The following is a 27360-nucleotide window of genomic DNA, read 5'->3' as shown; positions in this document are numbered from 1 at the left end:
TTCTAAATGAAGTAAGTAAGGAGAAAGAAGGAAATAAAGGACTATCATCATGTTGATTTGATTTTGGGATTCCATGCCTGTTTAAAACCAGGGTCATTTTGGAACCAACATTTCCCCTCTAGAATATTATGCTATGCTATCTTAATTGTTTAACTATCTTTCTGAAGTTTAGATAAGCACACACACCATACACACACACATACACACACAAACACACACACATGCACACACACAATCAATGCTTATTTAAGCGAAAATATTTAGGTTGTGTGTGTGTACTTAATTTTTCATGTGGAGATCAATGAAGTTATGCAATTAAGAGCTGGATAATTTCCTGTGAAGTCAATCAAGCCTTTAATCAGAATCCTATTCTCTTATTTTGAGAGCCATAAGACCATCCTCTGAATAGATTTTTAAAAAATGATCTGTGCCTGTACACAAATGCTTTTTTTTCTGGTTTAAGTAATAGATATTTATTTCTCACAGTTTGTGAGGCTGGCAAGTCCAAGGTCAAAATACTTGACATACACTTAATTTTGCGAATGTAAAGTAGAAGTACATTGTTCTCTCTTCAGTGTGCACTTAGTTTCATCACATGTTCATTGGTTTGTCCTATTACTTCTTACAGAGTCTACGTAGATGCTAGCTTTTTTTAATCTGTAAAATGTTTTAGTTATAAGTCACATTGATAGGTGTTTTGTTTGCTTTTACCTTTCTTCCTGTGACAAGCTGTCACTGTGTTGCTCAGGCTGAGCTCAAACTCCTGGGCTCAAGTTGTCCTCCTGCCTAAGCCTTCTTAATACTTGGGCCTATAGGTGTGCACACTGAGACCAGCTTGTGTTGATAAATATTTCTGTATTGATATGGTAAGATAGAATTTGATCAGAAAATCAGTTCTTATAGGGAATTTTTTTAATTTATTGTTTTGCTGGGTGGGGGTACATTGTGGCCTTTACAAAAGCTCCTACACTGTATCAAATATATCGTACTTGGATTTGCTCCTTCCTTGCTCTCCTTTACCCTCCCCCGCCATTCCTGGAATAGGTTCAAAAGGTATCATTTTTGCATTTACATACATGTGTACACAGTATTTACACCATATTCACCCTCCCTCCTCCCACTGGTATCACCCCATCCCCCACTTGTTCTGCTCTCTTTTTCTCCGATTTTGTAGAGGTAAAAAGAAAAAAAAATGACATTTTTGCTTGTTTGAGATAAAGGTAGCTACACAGGGAGTTCCCTTGTGACATTTCCATGTATATTTGTACTACAACCACAATTAGTTCATCTCCTCTATTTTTCTTCATTCTACCTTAGTCCCTGTCTTATGGTGGTTTCAGACAATTTAAGCAGAAGATGCCTCTTTAAGTGCATGAAGTTCTCCAGGTTGGGAGCCGGACTTAGCTCTGCTTCAGAGCTGCGGGATGCGGAGACCCTGAGGGTGCCCCAGCACTAACTGTCCTCTGCCTCCTGCTGATGTCTTGCAGGGATTCTGGAATTTATCAGTATAGCAGTGGGCCTGGTCAGCATTCGAGGAGTGGACAGTGGACTCTACCTCGGAATGAATGAGAAGGGGGAGCTGTATGGATCGGTAAGTACCAGGAGAGACTTTTGCAATTTCTGTGTCCCACGTTTGTTTGGAGCTGCATTTTCTCTAGATGAAGAAGAGCTGGAAACGAGAGTGAGTCTGTTTGGAAGGCGAATGTAAGCTTTTACTGTTTGAGGCAAGCCATCTCATTTTTATTAATAGCTCTTCAACTGCATCTTCACCAGACCCGAGTTGCTAAGAAAAGGCTTTATTTAGATGCCAAACCATCTTCATTATCAAGTAAATAAAAAACTCACAAGCGTGAAAAATCCCATCTTCTTGTATTGAATGAGAGTTATTTTTGAAATGAATTGAAATGATCTCCCAAGCTTTGCCAGGCATTGTAATTAAAACTAGAAATAGACCATGCAGTGAAGTCTAAACCCTTTCTCTAAACGACACAGGGAGAGAAGGGAGATGGAAATTATTGTCAGATATTCTCGTATGTGAAGATGAATATAACAGCATTGTAATTATTCGCAAGCTTTGTGAGTTGTCTTTTCCCCCACTCCTGTCTCACTTCCCACCCCTACCATGTTGGAAGGTCCTTGGGAGAGGCAGTGTGCCTTACTGGGTGCTTGGTGGTAGGTGCTGGAGATAGCTGTGGATGAGACCAAGTCTCTGGTTGGGGAGGGGCTGAGTCTATACCCTTGCATCTCTGTGCTCCTTACTACCCCACAGGCAAATCACACTGTGTGGAACGCAGTATGGGCCTAATCAATTTTTGTTAAATGATTAGGCAAATCACTAGTATTTAATAACTTGGGGTTTCACGTTAAAATTTGTAATGAAAGTGATCTTTAGTTTTTCATTACAATTATTGATGGGCAAGTGACAATTTAATCCATGTTATTGATAATATGAGAACTTTGATTCAAGTCTGCAAACAGTTGGAAATTAAAAGAAGCTCAGAACTGGTACTGGTGGCTTGTACCTGTGATCCTAACTGCTTGGGAGGATCATGGGTCCAGCCCAGCCCAGGCAAAAGCAGTTCATGAGACCCCAGCCCAGCTGAAAAACTGGATGTGATGACACATGCCTGTCATCCTAGCAGTAGCAGGAAAGCACAGGATGGGAGGATGGCGGTCCAGACTGGCCTCAGCAAAACTGAGACCCCCATCTCCAAAATTACCAGAGCAAAAGGCTGGAGGCGTGGCTTACATGGTGGAGCACCTGCCTAGGCACGTGCAAAGCCCTGAGTTCGAATTTCATAAAAAGAGAAAAACTCAGACTGGAAAAAGTTCTGAAGTTCTGGAGTCCTTCATTGATAGAAACAAAAGGCAAAATCTTTTGTAGATATACTCCTTTCTTATCCATATACTAGTTAAAAAATACACACAAATACACATACATGTATATGTAAATGCTGTGTGTATAGTAAAGTTTTGCTTAAATATTTCCAATGATAAAAAATTATAACTTATCCAATTTGAATATACATATACTACTTTTATGACACAGGATGCGATGTAATTTTATGTCTTGGTAAAATTTTAAACTCTGGGTTGATTGGTTTAGATATTTAAATATTTTTTAAAAAGCATCTTTCGAAGGAACCCTCTTACACTGTTGGTGGGAATATAGACTAGTATAACCACTCTGGAAAAAAATTTGGAGGCTACTTAAAAAGCTAGACATGGATCTACCATTTGATCCAGTAATACCACTCTTGGGGATATACCCAAAAGACGTGACACAGGCTACTCCAGAGGCACCTGCACACCCATGTTTATTGCGGCACTATTCACAATAGCCAAGTTATGGAAACAGCCAAGATGCCCCACCACTGACGAATGGATTAAGAAAATGTGGTATCTATACACAATGGAATTCAATGCAGCCATGAAGAAGAACAAAATGTTATCATTCGCTGGTAAATGGATGGAATTGGAGAACATCATTCTGAGTGAGGTTAGCCTGGCCCAAAAGACCAAAAATCGTATGTTCTCCCTCATATGTGGACATTAGATCAAGGGCAAACACAACAAGGGGATTGGACTATGAGCACATGATAAAAGCGAGAGCACACAAGGGAGGGGTGAGGATAGGTAAGACACCTAAAAAATTAGCTAGCATTTGTTGCCCTTAACGCAGAGAAACTAAAGCAGATACCTTAAAAGCAACTGAGGCCAATAGGAAAAGGGGAACAGGTACTAGAGAAAAGGTGAGATCAAAAAGAATTAACCTAGAAGGTAACACCCATGCACAGGAAATCAATGTGAGTCAATGCCCTGTATAGCTATCCTTATCTCAACCAGCAAAAACCCTTGTTTCTTCCTATTATTGCTTATACTCTCTCTACAACAAAATTAGAGATAAGGGCAAAATAGTTTCTGCTGGGTATTGAGTGGGGGGAGAGGGAGGGGGTGGAGTGGGTGGTAAGGGGGGGGTGGGGGCAGGGGGGAGAAATGAACCAAGCCTTGTATGCACATACGAATAATAAAAGAAAAATGAAAAAAAACCAAAAAAAACAAAAAAAAGCATCTTTCAAGAATAAATTATTTTGAAATATATAAATTGAATTTAGCATTTAAAAATTAAAATTAAAGATTTTAAATACTGTTCTTCATTTAGGCAAAGCTATTTTTTCCTACCTGAGTTTTGTTAACTTTTTTTTGAGGTAGGGTCTCATTATGTAGCCCTGGCTGGCCTGGAACTTTCTTTGTTGGCCAGGCTGGCCTCGAACTGGAGATCCCCTTCGTTAGCCTACCAAGTGCTGGGATTATAGGTATGTACCACCATGCCCTGCAAAGAAAGATCAGATACAATATGAAGGAAGCTTTAAAACTTACAAAGTATAAAGTGATGTTCTCTTTTTGATATATCCTCAATCTTTTCCCTTTAGATATGTAAAGTAGATTTAATTAAGTTGATCCCAATTGAACCCAATAAGATGCTTTTTTGCATATAGAACAGAAGTTCTGTCCTTAAGTGGGTGATGGTTATGGGTTTATCACAATGGTCTACAAATTTTTGTGATCACATATCCTCACCCAAAAAAGGCATTTTTTTTACTATGCATCTTTTTAATGCATACATTTTAAATTGTGTATGTAAGAGTATAATTCATATATGTTATTTTATGAAACATGCATCCAAGTAACTATTTCTGAAGGATATGATGAATGAGTACACCCAAGTCAGGGCCGGGCTGTTTGTCCCTTGCTCCAAGGATTGTTTTGCGTGTCCTCCCTGAGAATCAAACCCAGTGAGTGATGACCAGACTGGGAGATGGAATGCTGGCATGGCTGGACTCCTGTGGTCCAGTGGCTAACTGGAGAGTGCATGTGATTCTGTGTTCAGCTAGGCTGCCCGCAAGACGGCAGCTGAGGGCCTTGCCCCCATCTGCATCCTTCCCTGTGGCTGCCTTATGGGCTACACATGCCCCACTTCCAGGCACGGTGCCTGGACGGGTGGGGAGGGTCACGGAGTGTCTCCCATCAAATCTCAGTGACAGTACTGCAGTGAGTGGCAACCAGGAGGTGGAAAGCAGAGGGCATCATCTTGCAGGTGGCCTGGTGACAAGACAAACTGTCTTGTCACTTTTTCTGTAAGTCCCAGCTGCCTCTCTTGGGCCTTTTCAGCATGTACAGATTGTGTGGTCAGAAGTGGGCTTTTGCCTCCCTACCGCATGGCCTTCTAGCTAGCTGACAGTCATAGCTGTCAGCTGTGGAATTCTAGCTAGGCAAAGGAGGGATTTTTATGGCAGTACTGGGGTTTGAACTCAGGGCCTCATACTTGCTAGGCAAGTGCTAACCACTTGAGCTCCTCCCACCCCAGACCTTTTTTTTTTCTTCTTTGCTTTAGTTATTTTTCAGATAGCATCTCAGATTTCAGTCCTCCTACTTAAGGCCTCCTGAGTTGCTGGGACCATATGTACATATCACCATGCCTGGCTTGTTGGTCTAACAACTTTTTACTAACTTTTTGCTTTGAGCTGGCCTTGAACTGTGATCCCCCTCATCTCTGCCTCCTGAGTAGCTGGGATTACAGGTGTGAGCCACCATGCCTGGCCCAACATGGCTCTTCTTTCTTGTGCTTAAGAAATATCTTCTCATGTGATGGACAGGTATCTTCAGGTTTGGAAACTTCCCTGAGGAGAGTGCACTAGGAGGCATTCTTTTCTGTGTCAGGCTTTTCTTGTGGAAACATACTTTCAGCTGCTCCTCTGCATTCAGATCAACCATTATCAATCTGTCCTCCACACTGAGGACAGGATTACTTCCAGCACCCAGCTGCGAGTGTCCTGTCTGCACTGAGACTCCTTCATTACCTGCCTTGAAGGATAAATGCCCACCACATCTTTAGGGTGGCACTTGGCACTGCAAGGCCACTTTGACTTGGCTCTGCATTGCCCTGCCCATCTATTTGTTGTTCTTTAAACATGTCATGCAGTTGGACTCGTACATGTGGCAAGTTCATTCCTCTTTCTAGAATGCCTTTCTCTTGCCTTTTCTGCTTGACCATACTTGGGTTTGAACTCAGGGTCTCACGCTTGCTAGGCAGGCACTCTACCACTTGAGCCATGTCCCCATCGCAAGTAGTGCTCTTTAATTAAGGTTTAATGAAAAAAAATTTCCTCTTCCGCAAAGCCTTCCTCACACCCTTAAATCCAGCCTTTTTGTTCTAGTGAGCGTGTCTCTATGTTCCTCTGGACGGCAACAAAACTTTCCTTACATTTCCACCATTACATAGGCTGCAGTACAATCTGTAGTATGGCTCCGTGCATTTCTCCATCCCTGATGGATCCAAATCTTAGGGGTTTCCTTTTATTTCTTAATGTTGCCACAGACATAGCAGAGGCCCTTGCACCTGGGAGGTGGTGAGTAAGTGCTCATTGGAGAGAATTAAACTGAAAGTAGTGATTAATCTCTGTCTCTTTCATTAGGGATAGATGCTTGGGCCTTAACAGATCTCTCCTTGTGTGGTCAGTGCAGATTCAGGACTCTGACTGAAGGAAGAATCATTGTCTTCCATTCCTGTCCTAATTAGACTGTGTTCGCGTTGTCCCTGGTGTGTGTAGCCTGAGGGAGGTGTGGCCAGGGCTGGAGAAACATAGCTAGCACAGTGCCAGGAGTATGGCTGAGCTTTCCTGTGTCTGGGACTGAGCAGGCCCCAGGCACTCTCTTTCCTCATCGCTACGATGAAGAGCTTGACTTAGACATCTGGGCTGTGCCTTTCACTTTGGATACAGCTCAACAATTCTTTAGTTTGGATTTTCCAGGCTTCAGTCTTGTGCCTTCTCTGCCTCTCCCAAGATTCTCTTTGTGCACACAAAATGTTTGTACACCAAGATCTTTTGTTTTTGTCATGTGGAGCCAAGAGGCAGCTACCTGGCAGCAGGTCATTTTGCTTTGATCTGTGCCTCGTGCAGGTGAGGTGGTGAGCAAGGGGGAAAGGCTGGCTCTTCTGGGGCCTGGACCTCAGAATTTTCCATCCTGCTGGTGTGGCGATGGGAATGAGGAGTGATCAAGATGTCTCATTTTCACTATGATGAGACTGATGCAAGGAAAGAGGAACAGGCGATGGTTCTATTACTAACACACTAAGATTTAGGGCTTAAGCAGCCTTGCCTGAGTGAAGTCCCACAGGCATGAGGATGTTCGTTGTTATACGAGAAAAGTGTGTGTTCCTTAAGCCTGTACATTGTGTTAGAGAAAACTTGGAAAAGCTGATCTCATTATAAAAGCAAGTAAATAGGAGATTTGGGGGAATACGAGTCACTTTTATAAACAAAGCTAATGTGTAAATGTAGCAAAAATTCACTTTTTGCATTTGGGGGATTAATCCATTCTTTTCATCTCTGGGTTTTTCTTTTTTTTTTTTTTTTTGACTTCTGGTTCGCCTTGGGAATAGAGCTAAAGGAACAGAAGCAAATGGATAATACTTCTCAGAAACATAGAAAGGATACTGATATATTATTAAAGCATGGAAATAGGAAAACCTATATTACTAACATATATCACAGTTTGATTAGAAGAAGGACCTAAGTAATGACCACTCTGAGTGGGGTTTGATTATTGCAGTCACATGTTAATTTACCCATGCACTTTTTTCGCTCATTTCTTCATTCATGTATTTCACAGGCAGTCAGATCTACTGTGTGTCTAACTGCGGGATAAGTACATAACCACAGAACAGATATCTCAAAATCTGGCAGGAGAAACAGCCTTGTAAATACTTTAGTGCAATGTGGAATTCACTATAATTGAGGAACGCACAAATGTCTCGGGGACTCAGAGGAGTGTTTAAAGAACTGCTTGGGAAAATGTTGAGGAATGAATAGGAGTCTCAGCAAAGGAAGGGTACCCAGGCTAGGGTACATAAAACTTCAAACATAAAGAGCCATAATATTTTGCTTAATTCAAATTTAAGAGTGGATGTTAGACTGCATTGAGGCACATACGTGAGAATTATAGTATTAGTTTACACTTACCGTTTTTGTTCTTATCAAAGAGGCTAGAGATAGGGCTCAGAGAGTTACTTTTAGGGGCTTAATCTAAATTGTCTAAGTATTATGAATATATTTTAAAACATCAAGAATAATTGGATATAACACATGTCTTCTTTAAAAAGAATGCTGTGAAAACTAGATCTCCTTCAAGAAGTTTGCATTTATCAAAAGGTATTGGATCTTTTCAGTTAAGAAAAGGTATGACAGTCACTAAAACTCTGAGGGAACCAACAGTGTGGGGTGTGCCAACGTGAGGCCAGTGGTCAGCTTCCAGGTCAGGAAGTGCTTCATTTCTGGTTTGCATCCCTTTCTGCCTGGAATTTGAATTCTGGTTGGTCTGTCCCCTCTGGAGACGGTTATGGAGTTAGAGTCTTGGAGAAGAGCCTCAGCCAGGCACTTTATGTGGCAAATGTTCATTGGCCCAGTTGTCCAATCCATCCTGGACCATGTACACACAGTCTACTGGATTTGAGCACCACGCAGTAATAGCACTCTGAGCTATATAATTGTCTGCATATAAAGTCCAGGTAATTCCACAGGAGCTAGCTTATTCAAGCACCAAAATGAAAAGGAGAGAGGTAAGTTGGCATGCCCCAAGGCCTGGAACTTATAGATGGAAATTGAGGATGCAGGCATGGTTCTCACAGCCTCAGGCTGGGGCCTCAGAGCCATCCTTACCATTATAGGGACACAGGTGCTTGTTAAAACAAGTGTTTGCCAGTAGGTTTGGTTATGTTTCCGGGGATATGAGTGAACCCTGGTTTATAGGGATCTGTATAATCAATACCTAAGATGTGATGGGTTTCAACTGTGTTTCCAGTGCACACACACATTCTTCTAATAAGCACGTTAATCAGGGGAAGCTATCTCTGCTGGGTAGAACTAGATGAGCCAAAGCTCCCTTGCATGGTGTTTGCATATTGCGGGGCAGATGGGAGGAGTCCAGTGAACACATCTGTCCCAGAATTGAGTAATGTATCAACCTCTTTAAAAGGAAAACTGAAGTATAGTTGTTCCTTGTTCCTAGGACACCTTATGGATACCAATATCTGTGGATGTTCAGGTCTTTTTATGTAAAATGGCATCATATTTGCATAGTATCTATACACAGGATCCCTAAATCATCTCTAGATTCCTGATAATACCAAATACAATGTAAATACTATGTAAGTAGTTGGTGTATTGTTCAGGTGATAAAGACAATAAAAAAGTGCATACATGCCCAGTACTAGTGTAATCTTTTGGAATTTTTCCATCTATGGTTGATTGCATCTGTGGGTGCAGAATCCATGGATACAAAGATCCTGAGGACCCCATATTGACTTAAATAATTTTTATTATGTCATCTGAGTATGTACAAATGTTAAACCAGACAATGAATTCCTTATACTCACACATCTTTGACAACTGTAGTTCAAAACATATTTATATTAAAATTCAAGCTAAACTACATGGCCAGTAGACCCCAAATAGACCCTGTTGGTTTAATGTGATGGAAGGTTGTCTCACCACAAACATGGCTCTGACGGCTTGGTTCAGCCTTGTTTAAGCTCAGTACACCTGTTCTTCTCAGCACTGAGGACGACTGGACTCTCCCCAACTTCTTGGATTTGAATTACTGTGAGACCAAATGATATTATCTGGTCTTCATGTGTCTCAAATCTACTGCTGATGCCTTTTCCTTTTCCTATTAGACCCAATGGTGAAAGTAGAACTATTTAGCACTGAAGATAATTTTAAACCCAAATGAGTCCTCCCTATGTATTTAGGGGGTGGGGATTGGTTCCAGGAGGCCCTTTGGATACCAAATCATTGGATGTTTAAGTCTCTTATATAAAATGGCATATAAAGCTGGGTGCTGGTGGCTCACATCTATAATTCCAGCTAGTCAGGAGGAGGCTGAGATTGGGATGATCATGGTTCAAGGCCAACCTGAGCAAATAGTTTTTGCAAGACCCCATCTCCAAAATAGTCAGAGAAAAATGGTCTTGGAGGTGTGGCTCAAGCAGTAGAGCACCTGCTTTGCAAGTGCAAAGGCTTGAGTTCAAACCCCAGTCCTACAAAAAAAATGGCATAGTATTTGCATAGAACCTACATAATCCTCTCATAGATTTTAAATCATATCTAAATGACTTATAATAGTTAATGCAATGTAAGTACTATCTAAATAGCTGTTATACTGTCTTGTTTAGGGAATAATGACAAGAAAAACTGTCGCTAAGTGTTCACATGCAATTTTTTTAAAAAATATTTTTGTTCTGTGGTTGGTTGAATCCACAAATATGGAACTTCCAGATATGGAAGGCCAAGTATACATTCTGGGTAGCAATACATGGTTATGCAGAGGCTGTGTAGAGGATATAGAATATTCTTGAAAGAATCCCTTTACTTTTGCACCGAAATGAAAAAATCCAGTGAAAATGTTCTTGTAGAGAACTTGTGGCCCCCAGATTATGTCTCTTAGGGACCTGCAGCTGCCAGTGTTGAAAGCCAGAGCTGTAGATGGGAAGCCCTGGGCCCAGGGAGGTCTGGGTGTGTTCAGTGGGAACTCACCTGGCATGTGCTCTGCAGGGCAATTTTCATAGAACACGAGAACCTACCAAATGGCAAGGCACCACTAAATTTAATAATTTGTCATTGTGGTGGTTCACTTCTGATAGCTGTGATGGAAGCCGTTCAGACACGTTTTGTACAAAGAGTTTTCAAAGAATGTGATTCATATGAAGGAAATGAAGAGGTTTGTTTTTTGAGTCGTCAACCTGATATCAGGTATGCTTTGGAAATGGGCGGCTTTCAACAGGTATTTGAGTAATAAGGTATTGCCTTCGTACAGTTCCTAAGTACATGGCCAATTTTCAAAGGATAAGGAGTGATTCCTTAGCTGATGGAAGACAGAGCATATGACAGCTCTCATATCTACAGTATGATAGCCATGGTGACACAATGGCCTTGTTTTAGAGAGGAGAGGGGCATTTTAATTGCTTACTGACTTACTTAAGCTCACACATAGATAGCAAGTGATCTGAACATCGGTAAATTAGGAATTCTTATCCTGTACACATGCATATTAAGGGAAGCCATCCATTTTTATGAATAAAATAAATACCTAACAAATAAAGGGCTGGCAGAGTGGCTCAAGTAGTAGAGCGCCTGCCTAGCAAGGATGAGCCCCTGAGTTCAAACCCCAGTGCTGCCAAAAAAAAAAAAGATTTTTGACAGACCAAAGTAAAGCACACTCACAGTGGGCCTACACTGAGACACCCCTTTGAACGTCAACTAAAATATTAATTATGAAAACCAGGACTGTAAAATAGGCACAGTGTGTGGTGGCAGTGGGGGGGGGTGAATGAAGGAGATTAAGGTGACAGTATATGGCAGATGGACTTCATATACCTATATGAAACAGAACTAAGAAACCTCTTCAATTGCTTTAAGTGGGGTGAAGAGGGGGCTGAGAGGGAGAGCTGATGAGAGAAATGTAAATAATGTACAATATAAGACTAATTGAAATTGTCACTACAATTAATATATCCTAATAAAAAATTTTTAGAATAAAAAAGAAAATGCAGCAGTTAGTATGGAGCAGGAGGGTGGAAGTGGAGTCAGGACCACATGTGAAAGCCACACTATCCAGGGGGATTCAAAACCTCTCTCCTCCAGCCTCTCATGAGCAACTCATGATTAAAACTAAAGCCTTCCCAGGCAGCACTGTGGTTCAGTGGTAGAGCATTCACTTAGCATGCATGAAGCTCTGGGTTCCTGCTGCATTTTCTGAAGTTCCCTCACCTCAGTTGATGCTTGATGAGGAAGGCTTGGGAGAGTGGTTTGGGAAGGCTTTGGGTCAGACATTTACTGAAGCTGACCATTTCCTAAAGCAGAAACTCTGGGAAGGCAGGGACTTGGGGACTTTAGCTTTCCAAGGTACTGTCTGTACTTAAAACACAGACTTGCATGCAGTTGGTACTTAGTAAATACTGAGTGAATGAATACATTGCCAGTGGGCTCCAAAACTCTTCTTCCTCTCTCCTCTCCTCTCCTCTCCCCTCCCTTCCCCTCCCCTCTCCTCTTCTCTCCTCTCCTCTTCTTCTCTCCCTTCTTTCCCCTCTCTCCCTTTCTTTTCTAAAATGAAGACCAAACAGACCCTGGCTTGTAAGTATTTAATTTCTGAGTACGCATTTGAGAGCTGAAGGAGTTTCTGACCATTTTGAGTGCAAGGGTCCCTTGGGATAAGATGTGTTAGGGCCCCATACAAGTTGTATGTGACAACAACTCCAGTTAATTCGTGGACACTGTAAGATGAATTGTTATGGACTAGTTCATACACATTTGAGGAGTCACAGGTCTGCCTGGTGGATATCTCCATTCCTGTGGCTTACTGACAGGGCCGACTCCTGCTTCCCCAAGTCCTGAGCTCCGGTGCACACAGGGAAGTCCAAGGAGTATGTAAGTAGGGGTCTGTGAGTATAACTAGGAGACAACAAAATTAGGGACCACAGAAGCACAAGCTTGTGGCCTTGAAGCTTTTCCAGCTTTCTCCACCCCACCTACTTCCTAAAACCAGACACTCTTTGTTCTCCACTACTTATGACTGTCCACCTCACCTCTTCAGTGTCACCCCCTTTTCAGCATACAGTGTTGGCCTCGCAGACCCCTAAGCTCCCCACAAATGGAAGCCTCAGTTTCTTAGACTGCTTTTAAATCATAGAGCCCCTGAATAGTTCTTGAATTGATGCTATTGGATATACAGCCTAATTCATACAGCCTGATTACAGCCTAATTCTTAATTAGGGCTCATATAGTCCGTGTGTTACACACTCACTCACACATGCACTCGCTGTAATTTTTCTGTTTATATACTGAGTCACTCACACATCCACTGTCTTGTTCACACTTACTTCCTCTCATACTCTCTTCCATTCCACATTCACTCGCACACTCATTCTCTCTCACACACACTCTCTCTCTCGCTTTCTTCCACAAAGTCGATAAACTTATGGACCACCTACCATCAATACCTTTCAAGAATCTTAGTAGGTGCTGTAAATACAGTTGATTTCCACTACAGTAGATTCTATGTTTGTGAGTTTGCCTGTCTACTGAAGTTTGCTTGTAACCCTCAAAGCAATATTGGTCTCACTTTCCTGGTTGTTTGTGGATGTGGGCAGAGAAACAAGCAATGTGTCTCCTTCACACCAACGTTCCCAGCTGAGGTCAAAGAAGGCCAACCTCTGCCTTCTTGTCTTAGGTCTCTCTATGAACAGGGTCCTTTGGAGCTCTGTATTTCATATTTTGTGCCTTTTGTGTGATCTTGCCTTACGAAATGTCCCCAACATAGTGCTGAAGTGCTGTCCAGTGCTACTAAAAGCCTGTAAAAAGGGGATGTTGTATTTTATGGAGCAAATTTGTTCGTTAGAGAAGGTTCATTCAGCCTGAGTGATCCAATAATATGTGCTAAATAAGGTATCTTTAAACAGAATGTACTGATTGATTAACAAAATGGTAGGACTAGAGGCTTACAGAAACCTAACTCTGTGTTTGTCCCCAGAGCAATGTCCCAATATTCTGGGAGATTTTATACAATTTAACTACCATGAATAATGAGAATTGATGGTACATACAAATGCGGATATGTTTCCTCTTGTGGGTAATCTCAGAACTAATTCAGGAAGAACTGGCAACTTTGCTGGGGGAGTCAGATATGTAAAGCAAGAATTATAATTCAGTGCAATGAGTGTTCTAGTAGAATTAGGTATAAAACGGGCTCAGAGAGCTTGAAGGAGGGAGCTGAAATCTACAGGTTGGAAGGAAGGTCAGGGTCACCCACAGAGATGGAGAGGACTGGGCAGAGAAAACAGCCTGTCTACAGAAAAGGCAAATTTGCTGAAGGTGGAGAAACCTGGTGAGTGACTGTTGGTCTTGTCTCTGCTCTGTTTGTCCCAGCTGCCACCAGCATTTGGAGGGTTGTCCTCTGGCAGCGTTGTCACCTCCTGGGGGATGTTCCAACTATGTTGCGCCAGGAGGTACCTTTGAGTCTAACAACAAAGACCACCCCACTGGAGAGGAGTGGGAGCCACTGCCCTCAGACAGCTTCAGCAGTGGCCAGGCCGCATTGTCCCTCCTGCTGTTTCCAACCTGGGATGGCCTGGCAGGTGTGCAGAAACATCACTTGTCAGCCTGCTAGCCTGGCATGCCTCAGCAGTATAATGACAACCAACCTGCTGAGGAAAAAGCCAGCATTCCTAACACCCCCACCACAGCGGGCCTCCCCCTGCCCACCCCAGGATCAAAGTGTTATGGCGCTAAGTGGGAGAGACACGCTCTGAGTTGTCCCTTTCCTGCTTTCTATTAGTGCTTAATATCTTGACAGAAGTTGAATCCCTCTTCATCTGTCATTTTCTTTTTTGTAATTCTTCACTGACATCTTTATTGAAGTTTGCTTCTCCTTTGTTACAAAGTGGCCAAAGCTCAATGCAGCATTTGAAGAATAGACTTGCCAAGGTCATGCCAAAGACATCCTGATGGTGCATAAACGTGACTGCTCTGCTGCTGCATCGGGTTATTTTTGCCTAGTGAGCTGCCGTGTTGCATCGGTCATTCTCATGAAATATGCTGTCCCCGGAAGCTCTGGGTCTCTCTCTATTCTCCTGCCTTCCTCCTTCTCTCCCTGCCCCACCACCTTCTTCCATTTTCCATATGAATTTCTATTTTTCAGATACTGTTTGTCCTGGTTGTGTTAACTTGGCTTGTGTTTTTTTTTCTTCCTCTATCTCTCAAGCTGATTTTCAGTTTGTTGTGTTGTAGTCTGGAGCTTAGAATGGAGTTAATGGAAGGCCAGGGCTTAGAATCTCAGCTGTGTGTCTCACGGGCCATGTGACCTTGGGCAGTCTTGTCACACTGAGAGGAGGCTGTAAAAGGGGGCTGTTTCATAGCACTGCTGTCACCACTGGAGGAGACGAAGCCTGTGAAGTGGCCAGCACAGTGCTAGCTCACATAGCTGCCTAGATTGTCCTTGTTCCCTTGATGTTAGTTATGGTTGTGTATGGCTGCAAGAGCAGTGCTGTGCTCTGGTGACCTCCGACTGTCCTCACTGTGAGAGAGATATGCTGACATTGTGTTTCCTTGCAAGTTTCAATTCTGAAGTTAAGACTCATGACATAGTCCAAAAATAAATTAAAAATTCCCTACAGATCAAAATATGGTATCCCTTGAATTTTACTTTAAGAAATGTCAACCATAAAACTGAATTTATCAAGATTAAAGTTACATAGTTTATTCTCAAGTATAGCTTATTTTTATTTTATCCACTTAGTTGAAGACATTTCTTTTATCAGGGATCTCATTTACCTTGTACTTACCATCATTTTTTTTAACGTTTGCCTATTGGTGAGTTCACAAGGCTGTCACAGCACCTGCATGCCTGCCGTTAGGAGCAGTCTTTGTGGGTTAAGGCGCATTTGTAAAAGGTCCCATCAGCACATGTATTTCGGGTTTTGGAGGAGGAAAATTATTAGCTAATCATGGTAGTACTGTTGCCCTCTAGCAGAGAGGGGCCTGAGGGATGTAGCATGTCACCTCAGTGCTGAGTGACGGAAGGACCTTTCACCTGTCACAAGGTGGGGTCAGGAGGAAAGGTTTAGTTCCGGAAATATGTGGGCTGACCTAAGATAGGGGGAGCTAGGGGTTGGGGGCAAGGGGTAGGAGAGGGTGCCAGGGACAGGCTTTTTCTCCCTTCCAGTCTGACCAGGTGGGCAGTGGATGGAGATGGGGGGTTGTCAGAGGGATGTAAACACCTTCTGGAGGTGCTGAGAAATTCAAAGGTCCTGTGGACCTGGGGAGCCCTGGCCTATACCTCTTTGCTGTTGCATTTTCTCTATCCCGTGCCCAGTCTGATTTCCCAGCAGAACTGAGTGTCTGATATGTTGCTAACTTTTTGCTTTCTCATAGGGCAGTTGGTGATATAGGGGAGTTCATAGGTCAGGCAGACCGTTCATCCATGAGCCATGCTCATTAAGGCACAGGTTGGGAAGAGGATGCAGAAAGCCACCAAGTACAAGGAGGTAGTGACAGTCACAAGAAGAGTATTCTCCCAGAGGTCTCCGGGGGAGCAAGCTGCAGGGCCCCTTGTGTCAGAGCGACCTTCTTTGTCCTTCTTTCCTCCTTGAACTAGTTGCAGCTGTCTGGGATGGGACTGCTGCATAGCTTCCAGGCTGCACAGCTGATCCCTGCCCTGCCTCCTGCAGTGAGCACCTCTTGCACACATTTTATTTGGTTTCTTTCCCTATTTTCCAACTCCACAGCAGCTTCTTCTTTCATTTCCTGTTCAGTATGTTCTTGCAGAGGTATGTGGATAGCTGTGCTTTCTACATTTTGATGTTTCCAAGACTGAATCACTAGAGTCCAAAGGGACCTTCCAGTGTTGGGGTGTTGCTCAGGGGCAGAGAACATGCCAGAATGCAGGGAGGCACTGGTTTCCATCCCCAGCAAAAAATAAACCAACTAACCAACCAACCAAAAACCCAAAAAAATCAACCAACCAAACCTCCCAAAAATCTACCCCCTAAAAAAACAAAATGCAAACAAACAATAAAATCCTTAGAAAGCTCTTCATCCAGTGCACCCTTTTTTGCAGAGAAGGAAACTGAGGCCAGGCCGGCTCTCTCCCACGTGCATGTGCTCCTGAAAGGCTGGCATGCCTTTTCTATGGAAATTCTGTGTATCTTTTAGCTCTTCAAAATTTAGCTTTGGGTCTATTCTGTTATTATGTTAATCTTTTGACATTTCTCCTTTTAGTTCTCCAAACCATGGGCTGAATTTAACCTCTGTGTGTATCATAGAAACTATTTACTTCATTTTTCTTTTTTTATTCCTTCCCCTCAAAATGTCTGACAATTTTCATGGGTACACAATGGGTGGATTCAGTTGTCTTGGCCTGATGTTGACCTTGATTCCTTAGGCCCTTCATTTTACCTTGGCCTGGCAGCCTCCTCTTTCCCCAGTGTCTGCCAGTCTGACCCTCCAAGGGCACCCTCCTCTCAGTTTTTACCAAGGAACATTTGATTTGAATAATTCTCAACTTTTCCTTATCTTCAGTATGCACTTCAAGTGGTCACTAAGTGGCGTTACTGTTGTTATCAGGCAATAGTCTCCAGTAGGGAATGTAATGTGACTTTTTTCAACTTAGTGTTCTAAGATCCTAAAAAGAAAATTGATGAAACTTTCCCGTAGGCATGTCTGTGGAAGAATTAAATATACATTAGGTATGCATTACATAAGCCACATACCCTTAAAGTGAATACTGAACTTTTCAAATCTGATTTTCTTTCCTTTGTGGAGCTGTGAATCATATGGAAAGTCATGAGCTGATGCCTTTGCTACACAAAGGCTTTTGCTTACCCTAGCTTCTGATGAAGCCTCCCGAATGGTGTGTTTGCTCTGTTTGGCAGGTCTATCCTTGGCAGTTCACTTACTGCCACATGGTGGGTGAGCGTGCTGCATAGAAGGTGTGTGTGTATGCATGTGTCTCTGTGTGCATGTGTGTAAGTGCCCCCCCCGTGTGTGTGTACCTCTGTGTAAGTGTGTGTGGCACACTCACCCACCATGCCAATAAGTAAGCTGCCAAGCCTCCCAGGACAGACTTGCCAACTAGGACAAACTCTGTGTGTGTGTGTGTGTGTGTGTGTATGTATGCGTGTGTGCCTAGATTCAGACTCGGGCCTTGATCCGTGAGTCCCCAAATACTGAAGTAACCAGCTTTTGGGGAGATGTCTTCTATTTTCTTTTTCTTTGTATAAATTTTTTTAAGTAGGAGAGGAATGCAAAGAATATAGAAACTCTTAACTACACACACACAGACACACACACACACACACACATACACATATATATTTATATATAGACTTTTATAGAATTTAAAAAATTAAATATATACTTAATTTAATTTAAAACATTTGAGGATTTATTTAAATTTATTATTGCATTTAATTAATTGATTAATTAATGTTTTTACCCTTGATCTTGGCCGAAAGACTGAGAAGTTATGATTAAAGTTTTTTGAGGCAGGGTCTTGTATGTTGCCCAGGTTGACCTTGTACCCCTAGGGTTAAGCCATCCTTCTACCTCAGCCTCCAAGGAACTGGGACTATAGGCGTGAGCCACCATTTTGGCTTAAATTTATTTTTAACTGGTACACAGAAACATAAAAGTCACAATATGATGCAATATTTTGATATATGTATATATAATGTCATACTTATTTTATGTTATTACTACTATTTGCAATATTGGGGATTGACCCCAGGGCCTTGTGTATACTGTATCTCTAAGTTATACCCTAAACCATTGTGTAATGTTTATGTCAGGTTAAGTATATCTATCCCAAACATTTATCACTTTTTTTGCGGTAAAACATTAAAATCCTTCCTCTGAGCTTTTTGAAATATACAGTATATTACCATTCTCTACAGCCACTGACTGCACAGGCATACCAGAATGCCTTACTCCTGGCTGTAATGTAGAACCCATGGCCTACCTTTCCCCATCTCTCCTCCCCTGTATATTTCCAAAATGAATACTTGCCTACCTACTTGCTTCATTTGTTTACACTGATCCCAGATGCATCCAGTTCCATGGTTCCCACAATTTCAGAGGTGATGTGATATCAAGGTAGACTCATCTGGAATGTTGGGAAAAGTTAAAGGGGTTTGAGAAACAGGACTTAAGATGAGTCATGTTGAGGGCACATGGGGGTTACACGCAGGTTGGAACTTCTAATAGAGCAAGAGTAATGCCCTGTTACCTCTTCTCCTTGTGTTTGTTGCTTTCTGTCTAGTTGGGGACTTTTCCCAGGAGAGAAAAGCTAAAAGACCTGGCTTCTTATTAATGGTCCTTTAGTCATTATATTTAATCACCCTGGTCTTTGTGACAACTCCCATTAAGGCTTTACTGCTGGATTATTAAGGAGAAAGAGTACATCTGCTGGAGTAATTGTGGTTAAGGCAGGTTTAAATACTAGACTATAATAAACAGTAGTATGAGAATGAATGATAACGTCAGAGTCATTAACTTATGAAATGTTCAGCAACTCTACAATTAAGCTGGGGTCTGTGTAGTCACTGGTCATGTATTTATGTGCTATGGTGGCTTATATTGTGGCAGGAAGTCATTTAATCAACCTATCGAGTTGAATAAATGTGACCATTTGGATAGCATGGTTAAAGCTAAGCTGTAGACTTATTAATATGGATATCATGCCTTAAAATAGCAGCATGACACAAAGTCATGTTTGTAATGAGGACTGTTACTGAGTCTCAAATTTTGGAACAACTCTGATTTCATTTTTCAAACAGGCATAGATGTGAATTGGGCATCATGAAACCCATGTGGACTGCCTGTTTCACATGGTCTAAGATTTTAAGTCAGTGTCTGTGTAAGTCTATGTCTGGTAGCATTCCTAAGCGTCCTCTGGGTTGTACTATAATTTTCACATCATTATCTCATACTCTGGATTTAACAGGAATGGTAAAAGTTTTGAAGTTTTAATTTCAGTCTTTCCCATTGCTCAGAATTTGATGATATAAAATGAAACGGTTTCCATAGTTGCTAACATCCACCAGATTTTGTTCCAAAGCAGAGGCTTTAGTGGACGTTTGACTGAAATCCGCACTCTCCACCCAAGCCTAGTGATATAATCCAACAGTTCAAAGATAGGAATGCCATAAACAGCTATAGTTAAATAATCTAAAAAATTTAAAACATGGAAATACAATAAAACAAGAATTGATCACTTTATAGTGGAATACTCTATAAACTGTCTGCATTGGAAACACGTGGTAAATTTTAAAACATCTGAGTTCTATAATTCTAAAGCATATAGTTTATTTGGAGGCAGACAACCCCCCACATATGTAAGAATATAGGCCAATACATTTTTTTTGCTGTTCCAGTTTGCATTCACTACTTATTTTTAATTAAAAAATAATCTTAGAATAGAATTAATGTAACTTAAATATATTCACCTCAGCTAAAGAGTTCATCACTCAGAACTGAAGTGTGATTGAAAATCTTGATATGCTGTCTTAAAAAAAGATCACACATGGACATAATCCCAAATACAAGAATAAAGTGATTTAAAATATATACATGGTGTAGGAAAGTCACATGGTCTTTAGTTTTTAATGATAATTGACACTTTCATGCTATGCAGTGGCATAATTGGTATAATTTCAGGAAACAAAATCTATCAGTGGCTTTACAATGTAATGTCAGCATAATTTCACTTAACCAAAGTTGCACCTCTCTCTTTGAGTTCCTAACAATGACGAAAAATGCTGGCTGTAGACTATACTGCTTATAATCAAATAATTCAGTTTATTTTCTGGGTTCTCTAGAAAGTTATATTATGTGTGTATAAATGATGCTAAAATAGCCAGTGAGGGAAAACAGAGGCATTTAAACTGAACAGTGAAGAAGTTAGTTCCATTTCTCAGCTTTCTCACTTTATTTTTAAGGAGGTTTTTCAAATCCTATGAAGTATACATTGGGAATCCTGTACACTGGAACAGAGAGCAAATTCGAGTTCTGTTCATAGATGCTGACACCTCTGCCACTGTAGAAATTTGCTCCAGCTTTCTGTTTTCTTTTCCTTTCTAACTCTTCCTCTTGCAAAATGAATACTGCTTTTTTTTTAAAAATCGTATGTTGGGGTAAAGACCAAAGGAAGCACATATGACTCTGAGAAAAGCTGCCATACTCCATTCCTGAATGCAGACTGTGAACCCCAGCCCTTCCCCTGCAAAGTTCCCTCCGCTCCCCACAGTGCTGCCCTTTGGAAAGCAGCACCTAGGTCCCTGGATGAGCAGGGCAATAGGATCTACAGGGCATGTCAGTGAAAAGTGAGAAATGGAAGGGACAGCAACTTGGAGTCCCTTGGGAACTTTTGCTTCATGATTAGAATGACAAGATTCTGTGGCACAGATAGGGTGGATCCCCCCATCCAGGCCTGGCTGCCCCATATGTTAAATGGAAAGTGACCTATGCTGTTTTCTGGGTATGAAAGTGACCTATGCTTGTTGGGGTATGATGTTCACATAATATCAGTAAGGTTGTTTACGGGTCGTCCTCCGTGCCCAGCACTACTCTGTAACTGCGCCTGAGTTACCTCCCTTTCTCAGGATACTTATTAAGGCCGAAATGCTTGGGACCATGAGTGTTTCAGATTTTGGAGTATTTTGGATTTGGGAATATTTGCATAGACTTTATCAATTGACCATCCCCAATCCAAAAATCTAAAAACTAACATGTCTTAAAATCTGAAGCCTTTTGAGTGCCAACATGATACCCCCAAAATTCTGGAACTTGGCACATTTGGATTTTGGATTTTGGTTTAGGGATGCCCTCCTTGCACTAACCCGTTTCAAAGATGAGATCCTGAGATTTGGAGATGGATGTAAGTAGTTGTAAACATCCTCCAGCAAGTGGGGTGAAGCTGGGATGGGGCAAGGCTTCCCAGCAGAGCCAGGCCTTGGCCCCATATGCAAACTAGATCTCCTGTGAGGATCCAAGAAAGGCCACTGTGCTATAGGAATGCTGAGGACCAAAGGAAATACAAGCTAGTGCTTCACTCATGGCTCCAAAAGGAGGAGGAATTGTTTTCCATTTTTAAAATAACTATTAATTTTGTAAAGTTTGGCAGGTGATCTGATTTCCTGCTGAGAAAAAGAAAACTTAATTCAAAAACTTTTTTCTTCTTGTCCTTTATAGAACTGAAGGCTCTGCATTCAGTTCCATTCTTTGGTCCTTTTTATTAATGAAAACAAATGAATGCACATAATTTGTTTAGAAAATGTATTTAATTACAGCAAACTAAAACCAGCCATTTTTAGCCAGGAATAATCTTGCTTGTTAGGATACTATTTATTGTGCTGATGGAAGTAGACTAAAATAACTGTTAATGGCTTTCCCACACTTTTTTGTTTCATGGGGTTTCATAGAGATGAGAGAGAAGAGAAATAATCACGTACAGACAAGGCTCTTCCGTGTGCAGAGTGTGTGTGGGTTGCTTTTCCCCCCAAAGAAGGCCCTTCTAGATCCACACAGAAAGAGCAGGGCGACCCTTCTGCCTCAGAACCAGCAGTCCAGCTAGCAGTGGGGCTGTGGATAGCTGCTTACTTTCTGCCATTTGTTTCACCCTATGACTTAGTGGTTTGACATTTTACTGTCCTTTTTGACTGTGCCTGGATGCGACTGTTTCTTTTTGCTTTCTAGTGTTTCAATTCACATAGCAAAGATTTGTGCAATGAGATAATGTTTGTTAAAAACCTGGGGACTTGGAAGAGTGGCTCACTGGTAGAGCACTTGCCTAGCATGAACAAGGCCCAGGGCTCAGTTCCGCAAGAACAAAACAATGAAACAGAACAAAACAAAATAAAAGAACATCATCTTGCTCAGTGCTCTTGGCCACCTGGAAGAGTGCTTATGAGGAAGTTTGAGGCTGCAGGAGCCCTGGAGTATGTCTTAAGCCTGTGGATTAAAGAAGAGACAGAGAAGCCAGCCTCATGCTGGACCATTGATTGGTTTTGTCAAATTCTTTCCCTTTTGACAAATTCTCTGCTCCCTTGATTTTCTCTTCAAGCAATGGAAGATAATTCTACCGAGCCAGTATTTATGAACTCACTGTATTAAACCACTGTCTCAGCTATAGGGATGTGAAAAAGGGCGTTGGTATTTTGTTGATGTATAATGTTTGCTCTCTGTCCTCTGGGTCTGAATGACAGAAACAGAAGGATGTCACATACCCTTATGTGTATTTGATTACAGACATCCCTTGATCTCTGTTAGGGATTGGTTCCAGAAGCCCCCTCAAATGCTAGATCTGCTGAAGTCCCTGGTATAGGATGACTTAATGTTTGTGTGGAACCTAAGCATATCCTCTCTGCATGACTTTTAGTACCTAATACAATAAATAGTTGTTAGGCCATATTGTTTAGGGGATAACAACAAGAAAAAAGTCTGTACATGTCCAGTACAGTTGCAACTTGCATTCCAAACATTTCCAGTTTGTGATTATTAAATCCATGGACAAAGAACTCGCAGGTATGAGATATATGTTTTCTTATTTAAGTAAGGTGCTGGGTGGACAAGATCAAGGTAAATATTTTTAAAAGGTTGTTTTAGTGTTTATATTTAATAGAATTGTCTTAGAAAGTTCCAATTGAGTGAGGTTAAGAGCACAAAGGCCTCACACCTCATTGCCTTACTTCTCCAGGGGCCTGCTTCAGGGCACACAGTTCTGCCTGGAGTGTGTTGGTGACTTTGGGATGTGATGTTTGTGCTGTTTCTAGTCCTTACTGCTCACAAGTGGGGCAGTGGGGTTAAATGGGACCACTTTCACACAGCTCAGGTGGAGGGGAATTGGAAGACATTTCAGAAGACAGGGAACCTCTTTGGCTCTGGGGATGTAAGGATAAGCCCAGCTTTTCTCTTGGCTTCTGCTGGCCTGAGCACTGGGCTTTGTAAATCAGGAGGCTCTTCTGCCAGCTAAGTTCGGGAGCTAGGAGGGACAGAATATTTGTTCTTACATCTTTGTATTCAGGAAGATTCACTCAATCATGATCGAAAGCCTGGCAGTGATCCCTGCATATCCACAGACTGTGCCCTGGATTGAAAAAAAAAAAAAAGTCCCATCTGTCCTGAATATGTACAGACATTTTTCTTGCCTCTACGCCCTAAATAATACAGTATAACAAATATTTCCCCAGCACTTGTATTGCGTTAGGCATGGTAAGTAGTCTAGAGATGATTTAAAGTGTACAGGAGCATGGGGGAAGGTTCTGAGCATCTGTGGATTTTGTTATCCTTGGCGTTGAGAGGGTATTGGAACAAATCCTGTGAGGATACCAAGGAATGACTGTGTACCTTAAAATATGGACTGAGGCTTACCTGCCTTCGAATTCTCGCAGGGGCCTGTCAAAAAATGGTTCTTGTGGGAATTTCTGGATCAGAATTTTGAAGACTGGTACTTCAGACACCTGCATTTTGAAGAAGCGTCTCGAGATAACACTGCACATTGCAGCTTGGGAAATGGCCTTGGAGAGTAATACACAGACTCTTACAGGGCAGAAAACAGCAGGTCACTCTGGGCATGCTGCTAGTGTGGTTCTACACAGCAAGTACTTTCTAAAAAGTACATTAAAGATGAGGTGGTTTTCTGGGCCTTTGGCTTTGGCAAAGCCCTTCCAGAAACGGTCACCATCTAATTGCTGTAGATAAGGACAACCCAATGTGTTAGTGGTCCTTTGAGTATAATAGTTGGCAGATGGAGGAGTTTCACCACATTAGAAAATATGAAGGCTCTTTCGTGGTTTAGCATTTGTGAATAAGAAATTAAAATGTCATTGAATTGATAGGGTGAAGCAGAATGCATTAAAGTTGGTTAAAGAAATCAGAATATTCTCAGTCTCATGCAGGATGATCATCCCTAATCTGGAAAACTGAACTCCATAGTGAATCCAAAAATGTTTCCAGCACCAACCTGAGGCCACAGGTGGAAAATGTCCGTAGCACGAAACATTTTTTTTCATGAAAAGGTATTACATAAGTTTGCCTTCAGGCTATGTGGATAAGCTGTATTTGAAACATAAATGAATTTTGTATTTAGCTATTTCATTATGTATATGCAAATATTCCAAAATCTGAAGGAAAAAAACCCTCCAAATCCAAAGCACTTGTGGTCCTAAGCATTTTGAATAAGCAATGCTCGACTTGTCCTATGTAACAGTGGAATAGGGCTTTTAATGTAGAAAGTAGCTAATTTTTCAACATACTAATTTTTTTCTCTCTGTTTTTTTTAAACAGGAAAAACTAACCCAAGAGTGTGTATTCAGAGAACAGTTTGAAGAAAACTGGTATAACACCTACTCTTCCAACCTATATAAACACGTGGACACTGGAAGGCGATACTATGTTGCATTGAATAAAGATGGAACTCCAAGAGAAGGGACCAGGACTAAAAGGCACCAGAAATTCACACATTTTTTACCTAGACCAGTGGACCCTGACAAAGTACCTGAACTATATAAGGATATTCTAAGCCAAAGTTGACAAAGACAATTTCTTCACTTGAGCCCTTAGAAAAGCAACCACTATAACTGGTTCCATGCGGTGGGTTCTTGTCAATTACTGTGTCATCACCTCAGCTCCACTGTTGCCAAATTTTGTCGCATGCATAGTGTACGATGGAAGCTTGAATGGGAACATGCTGATTTTGTGCTGCACTTAAAGGCTGGTCCTCCTGGAGGGCTGCCTACGGCCACTTGCTTGATTTATTGTGAAAGAAGGGGAGCGAGAGAGGGAATGAGAGAGTGTGAGTGTGTGAATGGGCAAGCAGCAGGGGAAATCAGTGAGCCGAGAGCAGAGGACGACAGCCTGATGCATGCTGGGAAATAGACACGCTTTTACATTTTTGATCAATTGAACTTCATCCTGTATCAGCACAGCTGCCATACTTCGACTCATCAGGCTATTTGGCTGGCGGCCTGCATAAGGGTAGGCTGCATTTTCAAAGGCATGGAGGGTGCAGGCTTACTTAAAAAAACGTTTTCAGTTAATTCTCACTGGTATCATTCCAGTGACCTTAAAACAAAGACCTCTTAGTTAAAAAAAAAACACAAAAAAAAACCCCAGAAAAAAGTAAAAAAAAAAAGAAAAAAAAAGAAAAAAAAAGAAAAAAAGTTAAATTTATTTATAGAAATTCCAAAGGCAACATTTTATTTATTTTATATATTTATTTATTATATAGAGTTTATTTTTAATGAAATATGTACAGGCCAGATAGGCATTTTGGAAGCTTTAGGCTCTGTAAGCATTGAATGGCAATGTCTGCTATGAACCTGTGGTAACTTCATGCAAGTAGGCCTAATGAGAAATTCCAGTGACCCTAATGTACTAAAGGCGACAATCTATTTTGTGCCCGTATTATTGTAAACTTATGCACATTGCTCATGACACTGAGTCTTCACTCTTCAGACTGCTTGTTTCATAGCTTACCCCAGAGGATTAAAGATAAACTGGGTCTCAACCTTTTATTCTGTGTCTGTAATTTTCCTCTCTCCTAAGTGACTCTATTTCTGTAACTTCATGGTTGGAAATACGAGGGTTGGTATATGTCTTACTTGTTTAAATCTATCACAGGATATACCAAAGCTAAACAATGACTGTGTTTTATTGTAGCCCATCTGCAGAACAGTAGGAATAACACCAAACATTGTGCTGATGTAGAATTCACAAACAATGAATTAAAAATAAAAAGCTTACATAGGACACTTTTTTTTTTAAGGGACAAAAGTCAGATTAACAGGACCATTCTTGTAAACTTTTTATTTGTACATTTGGCTATCAGATTTGAAATTATACAAGTTCCTTGGGGGTCATTGTAACATCTTTTATAGAAAATTGCTTTTGGTGTGAACCATCATAATTCCATGATAATAGCACTCTTCAAGTTAACCTTGCAACATGAAACCAATAAATCTTTATCAATAATGACATCGAGGGGGAAGGTATTATAATCATTGGCTGTGTTTTGTTGTTTTTAAAAAATGATCTTTAAAGCACTCAATTTTTTTTAGAGGGGAGGTTACTATATAGAATATCTTTTACAAGACTTTTATAACATTTTATGCTGAAAAGCATAAAGAATACATATTTCTTTGGTAGCAATAATTTTGGAACTTGCCCTTGGGCAAGGGAGACTATTTTTCTTACTATACTAAGGTGAAAAGAGCCAAATTCTTAAAGCAATACTTAAAAGGAGTTTCTAACAAATTCTCATCCATACAAAACACTTTCTAGCCAGTTTCATTGGGAAATTGAAAGTGACAGTTACAAATGTGTCAGGATTTATGTAACTATTTTTAAAATTTAATATTCTAGCTTTGTTTTGCTCGGATGCACATTCTCTGTGAAAAATAAAAGCGTGTCACTGGCAAGTAAGTTCAAGCTGTTAGAAGTGAGACGCGCATGACTTACTGTTGTGAGTGAAGACACGTAGCCTCCTGTGGTCCAAGTTGGAGCCCATGGCACTGTTCTCCTGCTGCTGAACGTTAAGGAAAAACTAAGTCTAATATTTGGGATTGAGAAATACCTTGGAGGGAGGGAACAGAAGCACTGTAAAATAGCTGATTAATGATAAAGATCAGAATGTCCTCATCATTTATTTTCTTGGGAATTTTTTTCCTTTAACTTTGGAAACAGAAGCTCATTTAATTCTAAGTAGTATTCCTATTTTTTTATTTAACCTTTTGCTGCTGCTAAAATGTGCACA

General features: G+C 41.2%; 1 protein-coding gene across 1 annotated transcript in view; it reads left to right on the top strand.

Annotated features, from left to right (window-relative positions):
- Fgf9 (fibroblast growth factor 9) overlaps positions 1-26588 on the top strand; it is a 36255-nt gene extending 9667 nt beyond the window's left edge. The window contains exons 2-3 of the mRNA XM_020152445.2: positions 1488-1591; positions 24894-26588. Of these exons, the coding sequence (XP_020008034.1) occupies positions 1488-1591; positions 24894-25139 (350 nt within the window). The 3' untranslated portion in view covers positions 25140-26588. The remainder of the gene's footprint in view (positions 1-1487; positions 1592-24893) is intronic.
- Positions 26589-27360: the final 772 nt, after the last annotated feature.

Source organism: Castor canadensis, chromosome 10 (assembly GCF_047511655.1).
Source record: "Castor canadensis chromosome 10, mCasCan1.hap1v2, whole genome shotgun sequence".
In the NCBI taxonomy this organism is placed as follows: Eukaryota; Metazoa; Chordata; class Mammalia; order Rodentia; family Castoridae; genus Castor; species Castor canadensis.
The sequence above is the reverse complement of the archived record's forward strand: the minus strand, read 5'-3'. Positions and strand labels throughout refer to the sequence as shown.